We start from the raw sequence: 18,830 nt of genomic DNA on the forward strand, positions 1-18,830 counted from the left end.
TTCTATGTAATATTCACTGCTCACACTGAGGAGACCAAACGCAGATTGGGCGATCGCTTTGCTGAACGTCTCTGCTCAGTCAGCAAGCGTGAGACCCTGACCTGCCGGTCGCTTGCCATTTTTAATTCCCCGTCCCACTCCCACTCTGACCTCCGCCTCCTGCACTGTTCCAATGAAGCTCGACGCAAGCTCGAAGGAACAGCCCCTCACCTTTCGATTGGGCACTTTACAACCTTCCGGACTCAACGTCGAGTTCAACAACTTCAGATTGAAACCACTGCTCCCATTTTCTTGATGTGGAGATGCCGGTGATGGACTGGGGTTGACAATTGTAAACAATTTTACAAACACCAAGTTATAGTCCAACAAATTTATTTTAAATTCCACAAGCTTTCGGAGGCTTCCTCCTTCCTCAGGTGAATAGTGTCCCATTTTCTCGGACAGCGGGGACTGGGAATGGTTCTGTCACCTTCCACCTCCACCGTCCTTAGTGCGTCTTCAGCGATTGACTTTCTGGGCCTCGCCGTCCGCTCTGACCTCAGGTGAAAGTCCCACATCCCCTCCGATACTGAAGATGCCCCCAGAGAGCTTTAGTTTAATTTATTCACGGGATGTGGGCATCGCTGACACGACCGGCATTTATTGCCCACCTCTTGAGGTGGTGATGTTGGGCCTTCTTCTGTCAGTCAAACAGCCTTTCTTCCTCTCCATCTCCAATATTTTGATAATTAATAAACAAATAAATTCAAAGAAAATTGAAAAACAAAACACATTTTTTTTTTCAATGCCCTTATGATTGTTTCTCCCCTGTTGCTCGCAGTGGGAGATGAGTCTTTCATTGCTGGAGACTCCAGGAAACTCCATGCAGCCTGAAGTCTATTGGAGATTTATTTTGTAGGGAGGAGTTTGTGCTGAGAGATGATTCGAGTCAGGTAGAAAGAGGGGAGAGCAGCGCTGCGGAAGGCGTGTCTCTCTCTTACTTTGCAATAGGTGAATGAGGAAACTTCCCAAGCAATAAATTTCACACCGTTCTGGACGACAAGGAGCAGGAAAAATGGGTAACAAGGCGCCGGGTGGTGACTTTGAGTGGGTTTACACGGAGCAGCCTCATTCAAACAGAAGGAAGGAAATTCTAGGTGAACTTTATCGAAAAGTTACAGTCCAAGTTTCTCAAACTTTTTCTTTCTCTTCCTCAAAAGTTTTGTATAATAATTGTTAACTCAGATCTCACTGTTATTTTGTTTGTTTAAAAAGCTGAATGTCCATGGAATAATTTATATGTCAGTATATTTTTCTTAGTTTTAAATTTCCCTGATTGTTTGCGACTTTTGAGTAATTCGATCCCATTTATTTGTTGCTCTCCTTGTAGTTCGGGTTAATTTGGAATTTGCGTGGATTAGACCGAAACTTTAATTTAAAATCAAACATTATATTTTCTAAGTCTCTCAGCAGGGCGAGTCAATTAAAGGCACGGGTCTTAAAGGCGAATCCCGTCCAAAGAGCGTGTGGGCCGACAGATCAAATAAGAGCGTGTGGGCCGACAGATCAAATACTGCAGTACCTTTAATGCACCGTGCCCGCGGTAATGGTTTACTTGGGGATGGGGATCAGGAGGATTTCCCAGATGAGTTAACGAGGCAAAGGCCAAGTGTTTAATTGACTAGAGGGGCCCATCCAGGAAGGTCCGAGGTGTCAGAAAATTAGTAAAAGGTGTTTCCCCCTCCCCCCCCCCCATTTTAAAAAAAAACAAATTAATTGTCCCACTTATTTCCATGTCAGGATCAGTTGGAGACATTGAGAGAGAATTGTATGATCTAGTGCCTCTCCTAAATACCTCCGAGTGCTTTGAAGTGACTGTTGTGTGGGAGCTGTTTTATGCACAGCAAGATCCCACAAACAGTAATGAGAGGAATGACCAGCTGATCAGTTTTTAAAAAAAATATGTGGTGTTGGTCGAGGGGTCGGGACAGCGGGGAGATCTCTCCTGCTCTTCTTCCAATAGTGACCGTGGGATCTTTAAATGCCCACCTGGACCTGTGGCAATATAGGTGCTCCCTGGCAGCCCCCTCGCTCTCTGCTGCCCCTCCGACATACTCCAAGGGACGTGGTTTCTGCCACGATTTCTTGAGGTGGCATTTTCCCCCCTCCTCCCCGACCTGTGCCGATATAAACAGACGGATTTGCAGAGCAAGCGACTGACCTGTGTGGGCGATGATTGGTCTTTTAGAAAGGCCTGTTTCTGGTTGTTAAGGGTTTCCATTATTGGTGAAGCAAAGTTCAAAACTCAGGCCACCCTCTTCCCCATCCCTCCTCTCTGGTTTTGGACTTTGCAAAAGGTGCCAGCCTATGGATCACTGGCACTTTAACAGCCCCCTCCCCTCAGAGAGAAAGACTTGCATTTATATAGTGCCTTTCACATCCTCGGGACGTTCCAAAGTGCTTTACAGCCAATGAAGTGCTGTAGCTACTGTTGTAATCTAGGGAAACACAGCAGTCAGTTTGCACACAGCAAGATGGCGTTGAGGTAGAAGATCATTCATGATCTTATTGAATGGCGGAGCAGGCTCGAGGGGCCGAATGGCCGACTCCTGCTCCTATCTCTTATGTTCTAAGCTCCCACAAACAGTAATGTGATTAATGATCAGATAATTTTTTTTTAAAAAGAGATGTTGGTTGAGGGATGAGTATTGGCCAGGACACTGGGAGAACTCCCCTGCTCTTCTTCGAAATAGTGTCATGGGATCTTTTATGTCCGCCCGAGAGGGCAGACGGGGCCCCGGTTTAACGTCTCATCCTAAAGACAGCACCTCTGACAGTGTGACACCCCCTCAGTACTGCACCGGGAGTGTCAGCCTGGATTATGTGCTCGAGTCTCTGGAGTGGGGCTTGAAACTAATGTGTGTCAGGTGCCTGTCTGCCTATACCAGAGGTTTTTTTGTGCTGGGATTTGTCTAGTTAATCGGAAGCAGCTTTGTAAATATACTCTCGTTCCGTCCTAGTCAATATCAGCACCAAGCAGGATGTTTGTACAAAGCTCTGCAGATAACACGATGGAACAGTTGCTGATGTCTCATTTGTTAATTTAACTGTATAAAGTAGAGCAGAGCAGAGAGGTGCCAGGCTCGATATTCCCCCTCTGCGCTGATTAGCTGAGCTGTGGTCGGAGGCTGACAATTGGGCAACAGCAGTGGCCACAGGGAGGGGAAGAATCAGCCACAGTTCCTGCTCTGGAGAGCTGTTCAATAACAACAACAATTTGCATTTATATAGCATCTTTATCCTAGTAAAACATCCCAAGGTGCTTCACACTGATTTTTATCAGACAAAAATTGACACCAAGCCACATAATGAGATATTAGGACAGAGCTCGGTCAAAGAGGTAGGTTTTAAGGAGCGTCTTGAAGGAGGAGAGAGGGGTTGAGGGAGGGAATTCCAGAGCTTAGGGCCTCGGCCGCCAATGGTGGAGCGATGGAAATCGGGGATTCACAAGAGGTAAGAATTGGAGGAGCGCAGAGATCTCGGAGGGTTGTAGGGCCGGAGGAGGTTACAGGGATGGGGGAGGGGCGAGGCCATGGAGGGATTTGAAAACCAGGATGAAAATTTTAAAACCGAGGTGTTGCTGGACCGGGAGCCAATGTAGGCCAATGAGCACAGGGACTTGGTGTGAGTTAGGATGAGCTCAAGTTTATAGAGGGTGGAAGATGGGAGGCCGGCCGGGAGAGCATTGGAATAGTCGAGTCTGGAGGTAACAAAGGCATGGATGAGGGTTTCGGCAGCAGATGAGCTGAGGCAGGGGGTGGAGACGGACGATATGTCGGAGGTGGAAGTAGGCGGTCTTGGTGATGGAGCGGATATGTGGTCAGAAGCTCAGCTCAGGGTCAAATAGGAGGCCAGGGTTCAGCCTCAGACAGTGGCCAGGGAGAGGGATGGAGGGAACAGGGTTGTAGGGCTGGAGGAGGGTACAGAGATGGGGGAGGGCGGAGGGCCACGGAGGTTCAATGACTCCTGGGAAATGGGCATCTGCGGACAAGCCATGGCTCGGCAGTGATGCCCTCACAGCTGCCGACACTTATTATTTGGGCTCATGCATTAAGATTGAGGAAGTACAGAAAACCACTGGCATCCTCGGAGGTGTCTTTAGTTACTACATCCGCCTGGCCAGATGCTAATTAACGGTGAGAGCTGGACCAGTTTCTGACTGGGGTGGAGGTATGTAACGTGACGCTAAAGGTATGTAACGTGACTCATCGAATTCTCAGGGCCAGAGTGATCTCCTGGACCAGTATCGATCACCAAGGGGGTCGGAGAGGAATTGCCCAGATTTTTTTCCCCCCAAATTGGCCAGGGTTTTTTAAAATCTGTTTTTTTTCGCCTCTCCCAGGGGATCACGTGGTTTTGGGTGGGGTGGACAGTGTATAGATTGTGGTACACAATTGTGTGGGACGGGCTGGATGGACCAGGGGATCTTTTCCCATCTGTCACTGTTCATATGATCGTAGTTGTCTTTTCCAGTTTGGCACGTTCTTCCGTGAGAGGGAAATTTTGGAGAGATTAGAACCTGGCATTGTGGGGGTTCGGGGTAGGTGCAAAGATTGCATCCGCCTGTACTAGTGTTTTTTTTTTGTTATAATGGGTTAAATCGAGTGTTAAGGAGGCTCGGTTGGTGAACACACTGCCCAGTCTGACACTGAGCCACACAGGCCAGAAGGTGCTAGGTTCAGTCCCCTGGTCTGTTCCAAATCAGCTGATCTAAGCTGGGGTCACAGTCAAGACCCTACGTCCGGCCTGCGTTACTGAGCTAGGGAAGGACGTAATCAGCCGGGATTCCTACCCCCACAACTGCCGATCGCTACCCAGCCACTTCACCCGAAAGTGGGCAGATCCAAAGCAAGTGCCGAGACCACCCCCGGGGTGCCTGGCATGTTGATGCTCACTGTTAAAATCCCTCGTCCCCCTGCCACCAATCCTTGTAACCTCCTCCAGCCCTACAATCCTCCGAGATCTCTGTTCCTCCAATTCTGGCCTCTTGCCCATCCCCGATTTCCTTTGTCCCACTATTGGGAAGATGAAATGATTTGATAGTGTGGATAGAGAGAAACTCTTTCCTCTGGTGGGGGGAGTCCAGAACAAGGGGGCATAACCTTAAAATTAGTGTCAGGAAACACTTCTCCACACAAAGGGGAGTGGAAATCTGGAACTCTCTCCCCCAAAAAGCTGAGGCTGGGGGTCAATTGAAAATGTCAAAACTGAGATCGATAGATTTTTGTTGGGTAAGGGTATAAAGTGTCACGGAACCAAGGCAGGTAGATGGAGTTAAGATACAGATCAGCCATGATCTAATTGAATGGCGGAACAGGCTCGAGGGGCTGAATGGCCTCCTCCTGTTCCTAGGGAAGGGAATCTGCCACCTCTACCTGGTCTGGCCTAGACGTAACCCCAGACCTACTCTACAAGGTTGATGCTTTACACCCCCTGAAGTGACCTGGCTAAAGCCAATCAGCTTCAAAAACTATTGTTTCCTGCAAGGACTCTGTTCCGTTGACCGTCTCTGTCACATCTGTTCCGTTGACCGTCTCTGTCACATCTGTTCCGTTGACCGTCTCTGTCACATCTGTTCCGTTGACCGTCTCTGTCACATCTGTTCCGTTGACCGTCTCTGTCACATCTGTTCCGTTGACCGTCTCTGTCACATCTGTTCCGTTGACCGTCTCTGTCACATCTGTTCCGTTGACCGTCTCTGTCACATCTGTTCCGTTGACCGTCTCTGTCACATCTGTTCCGTTGACCGTCTCTGTCACATCTGTTCCGTTGACCGTCTCTGTCACATCTGTTCCGTTGACCGTCTCTGTCACATCTGTTCCGTTGACCGTCTCTGTCACATCTGTTCCGTTGACCGTCTCTGTCACATCTGTTCCGTTGACCGTCTCTGTCACATCTGTTCCGTTGACCGTCTCTGTCACATCTGTTCCGTTGACCGTCTCTGTCACATCTGTTCCGTTGACCGTCTCTGTCACATCTGTTCCGTTGACCGTCTCTGTCACATCTGTTCCGTTGACCGTCTCTGTCACATCTGTTCCGTTGACCGTCTCTGTCACATCTGTTCCGTTGACCGTCTCTGTCACATCTGTTCCGTTGACCGTCTCTGTCACATCTGTTCCGTTGACCGTCTCTGTCACATCTGTTCCGTTGACCGTCTCTGTCACATCTGTTCCGTTGACCGTCTCTGTCACATCTGTTCCGTTGACCGTCTCTGTCACATCTGTTCCGTTGACCGTCTCTGTCACATCTGTTCCGTTGACCGTCTCTGTCACATCTGTTCCGTTGACCGTCTCTGTCACATCTGTTCCGTTGACCGTCTCTGTCACATCTGTTCCGTTGACCGTCTCTGTCACATCTGTTCCGTTGACCGTCTCTGTCACATCTGTTCCGTTGACCGTCTCTGTCACATCTGTTCCGTTGACCGTCTCTGTCACATCTGTTCCGTTGACCGTCTCTGTCACATCTGTTCCGTTGACCGTCTCTGTCACATCTGTTCCGTTGACCGTCTCTGTCACATCTGTTCCGTTGACCGTCTCTGTCACATCTGTTCCGTTGACCGTCTCTGTCACATCTGTTCCGTTGACCGTCTCTGTCACATCTGTTCCGTTGACCGTCTCTGTCACATCTGTTCCGTTGACCGTCTCTGTCACATCTGTTCCGTTGACCGTCTCTGTCACATCTGTTCCGTTGACCGTCTCTGTCACATCTGTTCCGTTGACCGTCTCTGTCACATCTGTTCCGTTGACCGTCTCTGTCACATCTGTTCCGTTGACCGTCTCTGTCACATCTGTTCCGTTGACCGTCTCTGTCACATCTGTTCCGTTGACCGTCTCTGTCACATCTGTTCCGTTGACCGTCTCTGTCACATCTGTTCCGTTGACCGTCTCTGTCACATCTGTTCCGTTGACCGTCTCTGTCACATCTGTTCCGTTGACCGTCTCTGTCACATCTGTTCCGTTGACCGTCTCTGTCACATCTGTTCCGTTGACCGTCTCTGTCACATCTGTTCCGTCTTTGCCACCATTCATGCCAAAGCATCGGAAATGACCTTTTCTCTCACCGTGGTCGATGGGACCCTTCACCGAGTCTGTCCCAAGTCCCGTGCTTCTGGCCTCATCCCTACAACCCCCCCCCCCCCGCCTTTTTAGAACAGCGTCGGGGCTCCCCTTGTCCTCACCTTCCACCTCATCAGCCTCCGCCATTTCCGCTGGCTCCAACTCTATCTCGCCACCAAACACATCTTCCCCTCCCCCCCTCTCGACATTCCGAAGGGACCGATCCCTCCGTGAGACCCTGGTTCACTCTTCCATCATCCCCAAACCTCCTTCCCTTCCCCGGGCACCTCCCTGTGCAAGTGCAGGAGACGCACCATCTCCCAAACACTCCTTCTGAGCCAGGCTGCCATTTACACATACCCCCTCCAGCCTAATATACTGTGTTCGCCGCTCACAGTGAGGCCCCCTCTACCGTAGGAAGCCCAAATGCCGATTCGGTGATCGCTTTGCCGACCACCTCCGTTCCGGCCGCAAATGCAACCGTGAATTCCGGGTCACTTGTCACTTTATTTCTCTGCCGTAATCCCACTCCGACCTCCCTGTCTTAGTCTTTCGTCACCATTCCAAAGAAGCTCGAGGAACACCATCTCATCTATCTGCCAGGCACTTTGCAGCTCTCTGGCCTTAAAGTTGATTTTAGAAACTTCAGATCCCATTTTCTTTCTGGCAGTAGGTGCTGGAAATGTTTGATAAATGTGGTTCAGTGGGAGTCACTCTCCCCCTCCTGAGTCAGAAGGTCATGGGTTCAAGCCCCACTGCAGAGACTTGAGCACAAAATCCAGGCCGACACTCCCAGTGCCGGTACTGAGGGAGCGCCGGAGGGTCGGTACTGAGGGAGCGCCGGAGGGTCGGTACTGAGGGAGCGCCGGAGGGTCGGTACTGAGGGAGCGCCGCACTGTCGGAGGGTCGGTACTGAGGGAGCGCCGCACTGTCGGAGGGTCGGTACTGAGGGGGCGCCGCACTGTCGGAGGGTCAGTACTGAGGGGGCGCCGCACTGTCGGAGGGTCGGTACGGAGGGAGCGCCGCACTGTCGGAGGGTCAGTACTGAGGGGGTGCCGCACTGTCGGAGGGTCGGTACGGAGGGAGCGCCGCACTGTCGGAGGTGCCATCTTTCGGATGAGCCGTTAAATTGAGGCCCTGTGTGCCCTCTCAGGTGGATGTAAAAGATCTCATGGCCACCATTTCGAAGACGAGTTCTCCCCGGTGTCCTGGTCAATATTTATCCCTCAACCAACATCACTTTTTAAAAAAAAAATTGATCTGGCCATGATCTCATTGCTGTTTGCAAACTGGCTGCCACATCTCCTACAACAGTGACTACACTTTGAAAAGTACTTCATTGGCTGTAAAGCGCTTTGGGATGTCCTGAGGTTGTGAAAGGCGCTATATAAATGCAAGTCTTCCTTTTTACCGCTGTTTATGGGGATGGGTGTGGTGGCCGGTTTGGTGCTGGGGGGTGAGGGCCCTTGGTGTCAACCTAGGTTTCTTCTTCCACCAAAATCCTGGGCTGTCGGCTCCTGCTCCAGTTTTCCAGTTTTCCTGCTTCCCGTTCCACTTACCGATCTCGCACGTCTCACACTCTCCATGTCTTCTAAATGTCTTTTTTATCTTTGACTTCTCTCATTGTGCTTCCCACCCATATCAGTTCTGCTCTTTAATCATTTCCTGGTCCCCACCTTAGCGTTTACAGCTCATTTCATCTCTTTCCCTTGTTCTAAACAACAACTTGCATTTATACAGAGCCTTTTAATGTAGTAAAACGTCTCGAGGCGCTTCACAGGAGTGATATCCCACGAAAATTGGCACCAAGCCAAAGATGGAGATACTATGACAGTTGGCTAAAAGCTTGGTCAAAGAGGTAGGTTTTAAGGAGCGACTTAAAGGAGGAGAGAGAGGCGGAGAGGTTTAGGGAGGGAATTCCAGAGCTTAGGGCCGAGGCAGCTGAAGGCACGGCTGCCAATGGTGGGACGAAGAAAATGGGGGATGGACAAGAGGCCAGAATTGGAGGAGCGCAGAGATCTCGGAGGGTTGTAAGGCTGGAGGAGGTTACAGAGACAGGGAGGGGGCGAGGCCATGGAGAGATTTGAACTTGAGGATAAGAATTTTAAACTCGAGGCGTTGTTGGACCGGGAGCCAATGTAGGTCCTACTTAACCGCTGTTCATCTGTAATATCTTTCAGCTCTGAAGACAGGTTTACACCCTAAATGCCAGCTGACTTGAGTTTTCTTGGCAGATGCTGCCTGACCTGCTGAGCAGTTGTTTGCAGCTGGGAACGAGCAGTAATTGTGGTCTGACCTGCATAGCTCACACCAACGAACAAATATTAAAAAAAAAATCTCAGTCCAGTCCCCGTGCTGTTGATGTAAGAGGTGGAGTGAGGCTGCAGGGAGGGGTGGCATTAATCAGGGAGGGAAGCAATTTGGGAATAATTATGAAAGAATTATTTTTCTTTGTAAGGGGTGTATGATTCAGTGAATGGGCTGATTTTTGCTATCCCTGGTGCTGCCTTACCTGAAATACCACAACATAAATTGGAGAAGTAATCCGATCCTAGCAACACCTGAGAGCATAGTTACCAGGGAGCTTGAATCTAGGGCCAGAGAACAGCTCTCCCGATGTAGTTAATACGAAGCCAGCACTGAGTTATGCACATTTTACACCTATTGGGCTAACTTATGTCAGCCAGTGGCTCAGTGGGCAGCACTCTCGCCTCTGAGTCAGAAGGTTGTGGGTTCAAGTCCCACTCCAGAGACTTGAGCACAAAATCCAGGCTGACACTCCCAATCCTGTACCGAGGGAGTGCTGCACTGCCGGAGGTGCCATCTTTTGGAAACATTAAAAAGCGCTTCACATATGCAACAACTTGCATTTATATAGCGCCTTTAAACCTAGTAAAATGTCCCAAGGCGCTTCACAGGAGCGATTATCAAACAAAGTTTGACACCGAGCCACATAAGGAGATATTAGGACAGGTGACCAATAGCTTGGTCAAAGAGGTAGGTTTTAAGGAGTGTCTTAAAGGAAGAGAGAGAGGCGGAGAGGTTTAGGGAGAGAATTCCAGAGCTTAGGGCCCAGGCAGCTGAAGGCACGGTCGCCAGTGGTGGAGCGATTAAAATTGGGGATGGACAAGAGGCCAGAATTGGAGGAGCGCAGAGATCTCGGAGGGTTGTAGGGCTGGAGGAGGTTACAGAGATAGGGAGGGGGCGAGGCCATGGAGGGATTTGAAAACTAGGATGAGAATTTTAAAATCGAGGCGTTCCCCGACTGGGAGCCAATGTAGGTCAGTGAGCACAGGGGGTGATGGGGGAATGGGACTTGGTGCGAGTTAGAATACGGGCAGAAGAGTTTTGGATGAGCTCAAGTTTATGGAGTGTGGAGTATGGGAGATGGGTGGCCGGCCAGGACAGCATTGGAATAATCTGGGTTACTGCTTAGAAATATCCAGACAGCCATTCAAAAAAGCAGATGGATCAGAACCAAATATGAACGATTCTAAGAATACCTTTCCATGATGATTCAGTGATTTGTGTCATATTTAATTACTGAGCAGTGCTGTGTTAGCTAATCTCTTAGCATCCCAAAAGGCTGAGGATGCTGGGAGACAATTGCAGCTTTCAAGACTGAGATCGATAGGTTTTTTTTTTGTTGGGTGAAGGTATTGAGGGATATGGAGCAAAGGCAGGTAAATGGAGTTGAGGAGTAGATAAGCCATGATCTCATTGAACGGCAGAACAGACTCGAGGGGCTGAATTGTCTAAGGAATTAAAGAACTTGCATTTATATATATTTATACTTTCAGGACATCCCAAAGTGCTTTATAGCCAATGAAGTACTTTTGAAGTGTAGTCACTGTTGTAATGTAGGAAACGTGGCAGCCAATTTGTGCACAGCAAGATCCCACAAACAGCAATTAAATAAATGACCAGATAATCTGTTTGTAGTGATGTTGTCCAGGACACTGGGGAGAACCCCCCTGCTCTTCTTCAAAATAGTATCATAGTAGGTACAACACAGGTGGAGGCCATTCGACCCATTGTGCCTGTGCTGGCTGTTTTGAAAGAGCTATCCAATTAGACTTATTCCTCTGTTCTTTCCCCATAGCCCTGTAAATTTTTTCCCTTGAAGTACAGTGCCATGGGATCTCTTACGTCCACCTGAGACGGTCAAAAAAGGGCCTTGGTTTAACGTCTCATCTGAAAGACGGCACCTCCGACAGTGCTACACTGGAGTCAGCCCACTCCTGTTCCTATGAGCTTTGAAGACCAGAGCGGAGAAAGTTGGCGGGTGGGAAATGTCGAACTGTGGCGCCGGCTTTCCCGCACTCTGGGGGGGAAAGATGGTTCTTGTAACACTGAAAGGGTTAAACTGCATTTGAAACAGAAAATGCTGGGAATACTCAGCGGGTCAGGCAGCATCTGTGGAGAGAGAAACAGAGTTAATGTTTCAGGCCGAAGACCTTTCGTCAGAACTGGAAGTTGGAGATTAAACTGTTTTTGAGCAAGTACAGGGGGAGGGGGAGGGGGGGAGGAACAAAAGGGAAGGTCTGTGATAGGGTGGGGGGCAGGAGTGATTAAATGACAAAAGGGATGATGGTGCGAGGCAAGGAAGGTGGGAATGGGACAGGTAAAGAAACAAAAGATTGATCAGGAGTGGCTGTAAAAGGCAGCAGCAGAACCATTCCCAGCACTGGCTGACCGAAAAAATGGGAGCAGTGGTTATGATCCGAAGTTATTGAAATCAATATTGAGTCCGGACAGAGAAGTCGGAGTGGGAGTGTGACGGGGAATTAAAATGGCAAGCGACCGGCAGGTCAGGGTCACACTTGCGGACTGAGCGGAGACGTTCAGCAAAGCGATCACCCAGTCTGCGTTTGGTCTCCCCGATGTCGTGAGCAGTGAATACAGTATAGTAAATTTCACCTGGAAGGAGTGTTTGGTGCCCTGGACGGTGGGAAGGGAGGAGGTGAAAGGTCAGGTGTTGCATCTCCTGCGCTCACACGGGCAGGTGCCGTGGGGAGGGGAGCGGGTGTTGGGGGGTGATGGAAGAGTGGACCAGGGTGTCGTGGCGGGAAACTGGGGTTAAACTGCATCTTGGTTTTGTCCCCATGCTAATTCTTACAGGAGTTTAAACGCTTGGTGACCTGCCCTGGTTGTGAGTCATGCTTTACTTGTTTGGTCATCTGCTGCTTTGAATGTAAAGAGCCAACTGTGTTTGGTGCCTCTTGGGGCTACTTATTATCAGTGGTCAAACCTGTTTTGCAAGTTTGTTTAAACTGCATTCCTAGTTAGTGTGGTCATGCACATGTCTGTGTCTGTAGATCTCCTGATATGTTAATAAGAACATAAGAAATAGGAGCAGGAGTCGGCCATTCGGCCCCTCGAGCCTGCTCCGCCAATCAATCAGGTCATGGCTGATCTTCAACCTCAACTCAACTTTCCCGTCCGATCCCCATATCCCTTGATTCCCCGAGAGTCCAAAAATCTATCAATCTCAGCCTTGAATATACTCACTGATGGACTTCTGGGGTAGAGAATTCCAAATATTCACAACCCTCCGCGTGAAGAAATTCCTCCTCATTTCAGTCTTAAATGGCCGACCCCTTATCCTGCGACTATGCCCCCTAGTTCTAGACTCTCCAGCCAGGGGAAACAAAACAGCCTCTCAGCATCTACCCTGTCAAGCCCCCTCATAATCTCATATGTTTCAATGAGATACCCTCTCATTCTTCTAAACTCCAGAGATATTGGCTCATTCTACTCAACCTCTCCTCATAGGACAACCCTCTCATCCCAGGAATTAATCTAGTGACCCTTTGTTGCACCGCCTCTAAGGCAAGTATATCCTTTGTTAGTTAAGGAGACCAAAACTGTACCCAGTACTCCAGATGAGGTCTCACTAAAGCCCTGTACAACTGCAGTAAGACTTCCTTACTCTTGTATGTTCCAAACGAGAGACTGAAACGGCGTCATTTTGGAAATCTGATACCCCGCCCACATGATCTAGTTCAGGTACAATTCTCCTCCTTGTTTTCAAATCCCGCGCCCCTCCCTATCTCTGTAACCTCCTCCAGCCCTACAATCCTCCCAGATCTCTGCGCTCCTCCAATTCTTGCCTCTTGCACGTCCCCAATTTCCATTGCCTCCACCATTGGCAGCCGTAGAAAAATAAGAGTCCAAATGGGGCGCAGGAGCAGAGGGATCAGTGTGGGGGAGGTGGGGGGGTACAGATACACAAATTACTAAAAGTAGCGACGCAGGTTAATAAGGCCATAAAAAAAAAACCAAGCACTGGGGTTTATCTCTAGAGGGATAAAATTGAAAAGCAGGGAAGTTATGTTAAACTTGTGTAGAACCTTGGTTGGGCCACACTTGGAGTATTGTGAACAGTTCTGGTCTCCATATTATAAAAAGGATATAGAGGCACTGGAGACGGTGCAAAAAGATTTACTAGGATGATATCAGAACTGAGAGGTTATACCTATCAGGAAAGATTGAACAGGCTGGAGCTCTTTTCAACTAGAAAAGAGAAGACTGAGGGGTGACCTGATAGAGGTCTTTAACGTTATGGTGGGGCGATTAAAAATCGGGGATGCCCAAAAGCCCAGAATTGGAGGAGCGCTGAGATCTCGGAGGGTTGTAGGGCTGGAGGAGGTTACAGAGTTAGGGAGGGGCGAGGCCACGGAGGGATTTGAACACGAAGATGAGAATTTTAAAATTGAGGCATTGCCGATATAAACAGCCTGCAGATCACACGAGGAACGGAAGACCGAGGGAGATGAGTTCCACAGTTTTGAAGTTCTGGGAAAGAATGATTAGAGTGGGAGACGGTGATGAGTCGTCATTCCAACACAGGGCAGAGGACAAGTAATGGAAGGAAGCTCCTTTTTTAATATTGGGATTTACAGTAACAGTTTGCCATGAAATGCCATGTTCTAATTCACATTTGTGTCACCTGATGGTCGTGGGACTTTCCCTTCTAGCTTTTCACTCGAGCTATGTTTCTATTTTGAGTCGATAACAATCTTATTGGCTTTAACTCTTGGCAGTTATGTAATCGCGAATCACGAGTTGACCTCCCTGTAACCGGGGCTCATCTCTACAAGTCGTGTCCCTCCACACAGTTCGCAGTCGTTGCGAATGTCTTGCTGTGCTGTCACTCCCAATTATGGTTACCAAGGAAACTGTGCCTGCATTTCTTGCACATGTATGTGGATACCAGATCAGAACAGTATGGCTTGTGATGTCCTCCACAGTTGAATAGCCCACTAACGCCTCATATAAGCTCATCCATGAAGAAAGGCCACTTTGACGAGGGGGGAAATAGGGGAAGGGAGGGTACTTAAGCAGCAATGTTATTTGTATATAAATCTTTTTGATTCCACTGGGTTTTTTGGAAGTAGATGTGTTATGAACACCTCTTAGGCCCTTTACATTGCACCAGGGACCGCTGGACTGTAACTGGTTCTTTTGTCTCCTTTACAGCAAAGTACCCAGAGATTAAAACTCTCATGTCCCCGGACCCTCATTTAAAATGGATTGTAACCGCGATGGTTCTCGTGCAGTTCGTCTCCTGTTACCTGGTGAAGGACCTGTCCTGGAAGTGGCTGGTTTTCTGCGCCTACGTCATTGGCGGTTGCATCAACCATTCCCTCACTCTCGCCATTCACGACATCTCTCACAACGTGGCGTTTGGCAACAAGGACGCCAAGTGGAACCGCTGGTTCGCCATCTTCGCCAACCTGCCCATCGGGATGCCGTACTCCGCCTCTTTCAAGAAGTACCACATAGACCATCACCGGTACCTGGGGGGCGAGGGACTGGATGTCGACGTGCCCACAGAGTTTGAGGCTCGATTCTTCCGCACGCCTCTCCGCAAAATCGTCTGGCTCTTCCTGCAGCCACTCTTGTACGTCCTGCGGCCTCTGTACATAAACCCCAAGCCCATCACGCAAATGGAGGTGGTCAACGCGGTCATCCAGCTGAGCTACGACCTGCTCGTTTACCAGGCGTGGGGCCTGAAACCCGTGTTCTACATGTTGTCTGGCTCCATGTTGGGAATGGGCCTGCACCCAATCTCTGGACACTTCATCGCCGAGCACTACATGTTTCTGAAGGGATATGAAACCTACTCCTATTACGGACCCCTCAACTGGCTAACCTTCAACGTGGGGTATCACATGGAGCATCACGACTTCCCCAGTATCCCTGGAAGCAAGCTGCCCCTGGTAACTGACTTTTCAAAAGAGTATTTCCCCAGTTTTCCCCCTTCTCTGTCTCTTGGGCTAGTTGTTCTTTGCTAATTTGGTAACGAACCATAGAAAAGATACAGCACAGAGCGGGGCCATTCGGCCCATCGTGTCCGCGCCGGCTCGTAGAACAACCAGGTGCCCATTCTAATCCCACCTTCCAGCACCCGGTCCGTAGCCCTGCAGCTTACAGCACTTTAGGTGCAGGTCCAGGTACTTTTTAAAAGAGTTGAGGGTCCCTGCCTCTACCATTCCCTTTAAGACAGTGAGCTTAAAAAAAAAATCTTAAATGTTAGGTCTGAAGCTGACTGGAGCTCCCTCCAATGGTTCAATAGGTAAATATATGGTCCAATGTACCAGTGAGCCGTACAGATCAGGAAGATCCCAGGTTTCTCCCTATCTCTCCAGCCCTACAACCCTCCGAGATCTCTGCGTTCCTCCAACTCTGGCCTTTTGTGCATCCCCGATTTTAATTGCTCCACAATTGGCGGCCTTGCCTTTAGCTGCCTAGGCCCCTAAGCTCTGGAATTCCCTCCCTAAACCTCTCCGCCTCTCTCTCCTTTTTAAAACGCTCCTTAAAAACCTACCTCTTTGACCAAGCTGTCCTAATATCTCCTTATGAGGCTGAGTGTCAAATTTTGTCTGATTGCACTTCTATGAACCGCCTTGGGACACTTTAATCACGTTAAAGGCGCTATATAAATGCAAGTTGTTGTTGTTTGAAATTTGGTTAGTGCTGAATTAACTGATCTCAGCCAGGGTGGCATTCGGGGTTTTCTAAAAGGCCTGAGCACCACTGGACTAGGTGATAGGGAGGGCTGGGTATTAATCTGATTGCAATCTATCCACTCCCATGTGAGAGTATCGGCTGAGGAAGGGATCAGGCTGGACTGTGCTGACTTGTGTGGTCGAACAGCCGGTGATCACACGTGGCAACTTTGGGGAGGGTTTGAAGAGGTACAGTGGGGAAGCAAGAAGTGTTCAACCCAGTGAGAAACCGAGCAGGGAGATTCCAGCAGCAGAGTATCTGATCCTGAGGTAGGGACATGTGTGGCATGTCCAATGAATGAAATATTTGTTATCATTCCCATTTGTAACTCGCACTTTCTTTGCTTTAGGTCAAGAAGATGGCACCGGAGTATTATGAGAACTTGCCTCAGCACAGCTCCTGGATTCAAGTCCTGTGGGACTTTATATTCTGTAACTCCCTCGGGCCTTTCTCCCGAGTCAAGAGAGAGTGCAAACTGGTGAAGGAGCAGTGAATGATGCAGTCCAGCCTCTCTCTCTGCCCCATCAAACAGCTTTAGTGAAACAATAGTATAGTAAATCGTTATTTATAATCTTTATTCTCCATGTTCTGTAAGAGACTAACCGACTTTTCAAACCTAGCGCTGTGGCCGTTGCTTGGCTTTCTCCACGCTAGATGCAACTTTAGCATTTCAGTTCACACATGGTGTCAACACCAGGATTTCAGTAACGTGTAATGATGTGTGTGGAATAGTTTCATAATAATTTCAGCAATAAATCTAGATTGTGTTCTTCCAACCTGGAGTCTAGAGGAAGCATTTTGAGCTGTGTAACACTGGGGTACAGTACTGGTGAGTACAGGTCTGTCACTATATAATACTGGGCTACATACTGGTGAGTACAAGTCCATCACTGCATAACACTGGGGTTATAGTACTGGGGGGGGGGGTACAGGTCTGTCAGCGTATAACGGGTAGAGTACTGGTGGGTACAGGTCTGTGTTGATGGGATGAAATAAGAGAATCACATATTAAAGTATATTGGGTTGTTTGATTATTGGTACAAATCTTGTACCTACTGTGGGACCACTGCACATCAGCAAGAGCCTGTCATTTCCTCCTGGTTTTTCTGACCTTTTTAATTCAGCTTCTCCCTTTTGACCAGGAGCCTGACATTTACAGGCAGCCCCTTGGGATTTGCCTATTTAAATAACTTTCCACAAGGGAATAGCTGAGCAGTGGCCTTAAAGGAACAGACCCATCTCAGCAGTTAAACATCACAACCATGATCCAGGCCCCAGAACACTGGTGAGCAACACCAGAGGGGATCAGTTAGCAAACTGTATAATCCTGGTGATTCAAAACTCTGTTGCCCATATCATAACTTGCACCAAGTCCCGTTCACCCATCACCCTGTGCTCGCTGACCTATGTTGGCTCTCGGTACGGCAATGCCACACTTTTTAAAATTCTCATCCTGGTTTTCAAATCGCTCCATGGCCTGGCCTCGCCCCTCCCTAGCTCTGTAACCTCCTCCAACCCATCAGTCTACTCTCAATCATCAGCAAAGTGATGTTAGCACTGTCGACGACACCTTCCAAGCAGCACTTACTCACCAATAACCTGTTCACTGATGCTCAGTTTGGGTTCGGCCAGGACCACTTGGCTCCAGACCTCATTACAGCCTTGGTCCAAACATGGACAAAAGAGCTGAATTCCTGAGGTGAGAGTGACTGCCCTTGTCATCAAGGCAGCATTTGACCAAGTGCAGCACCAAGGAGCCCTAGTAAAATTGAAGTCAATAGGAATCAGGGGGGAAAACTCTCCAGTGGCTGGAGTCATACCTAGCACAAAGGAAGATGGTAGTGGTTGTTGAAGGCCAATTATCTCAGCCCCAGGACATTGCTGCAGGAGTCCTAGGGCCAACCATCTTCAGCTGCTTCATCAATGACCTTCCCTCAAGCAGAAGATCAGAAATGGGGATGTTTGCTGATGATTGCGGTGTTCAGTTCCATTCGCAACCCCTCAGATAATGAAGCAGTCCATGCCCGCATGCAGCAAGACCTGGACAACATCCAGGCTTGGGCTGATAAGTGGCAAGTAACGTTCACACCAGACAAGTGCCAGGCAATGACCATCTCCAACAAGAGAGAGTCTAACCACCTCCCCATGACATTCAACGGCATTACCATCGCCGAATCCCCCACCATCAACAGCCTGGGGGTCACCATTGACCAGAAACTTAACTGGACCAGCCATATAAATACTGTGGCTACAAGAGCAGGTCAGAGGCTGGGTATTCTGCGGCAAGTGACTCACCTCCTGACTCCCCAAAGCCTTTCCACCATCTACAAGGCACAAGTCAGGAGTGTGATGGAATACTCTCCACTTGCCTGGATGAGTGCAGCTCCAACAACACTCAAGAAGCTTGACACCATCCAGGACAAAGCAGCCCGCTTGAATGGCACCCCATCTACCACCCTAAACATTCACTCCCTTCACCACCGGCGCACCGTGGCTGCAGTGTGTACCATCCACAGGATGCACTGCAGCAACTCGCCAAGGCTTCTTCGACAGTACCTCCCAAACCCGTGACCTCTACCACCTAGAAGGACAAGGGCAGCAGGCACATGGGAACAACACCACCTGCACGTTCCCCTCCAAGTCACACACCATCCCGACTTGGAAATATATCGCCGTTCCTTCATCGTCGTTGGGTCAAAATCCTGGAACTCCCTTCCTAAC

The 18,830-nt window shown here is 49.1% G+C and overlaps 1 protein-coding gene across 1 annotated transcript; it reads left to right on the forward strand.

The window, feature by feature from the left end:
* The first annotated feature begins 917 nt into the window (after positions 1–917).
* Positions 918–16,885, forward strand: LOC137305918 (sphingolipid delta(4)-desaturase/C4-monooxygenase DES2-like). The gene is made up of 3 exons (XM_067974858.1): positions 918–1,136; positions 14,577–15,319; positions 16,459–16,885. Exons 1-3 carry the CDS (start codon positions 1,055–1,057, stop codon positions 16,600–16,602), a joined length of 969 nt encoding a protein of 322 aa, XP_067830959.1. The 5' UTR covers positions 918–1,054; the 3' UTR covers positions 16,603–16,885.
* The last annotated feature ends 1,945 nt before the right edge of the window (positions 16,886–18,830 follow it).

This window comes from Heptranchias perlo, chromosome 41 (assembly GCF_035084215.1).
Source record: "Heptranchias perlo isolate sHepPer1 chromosome 41, sHepPer1.hap1, whole genome shotgun sequence".
Lineage (NCBI taxonomy): Eukaryota > Metazoa > Chordata > Chondrichthyes > Hexanchiformes > Hexanchidae > Heptranchias > Heptranchias perlo.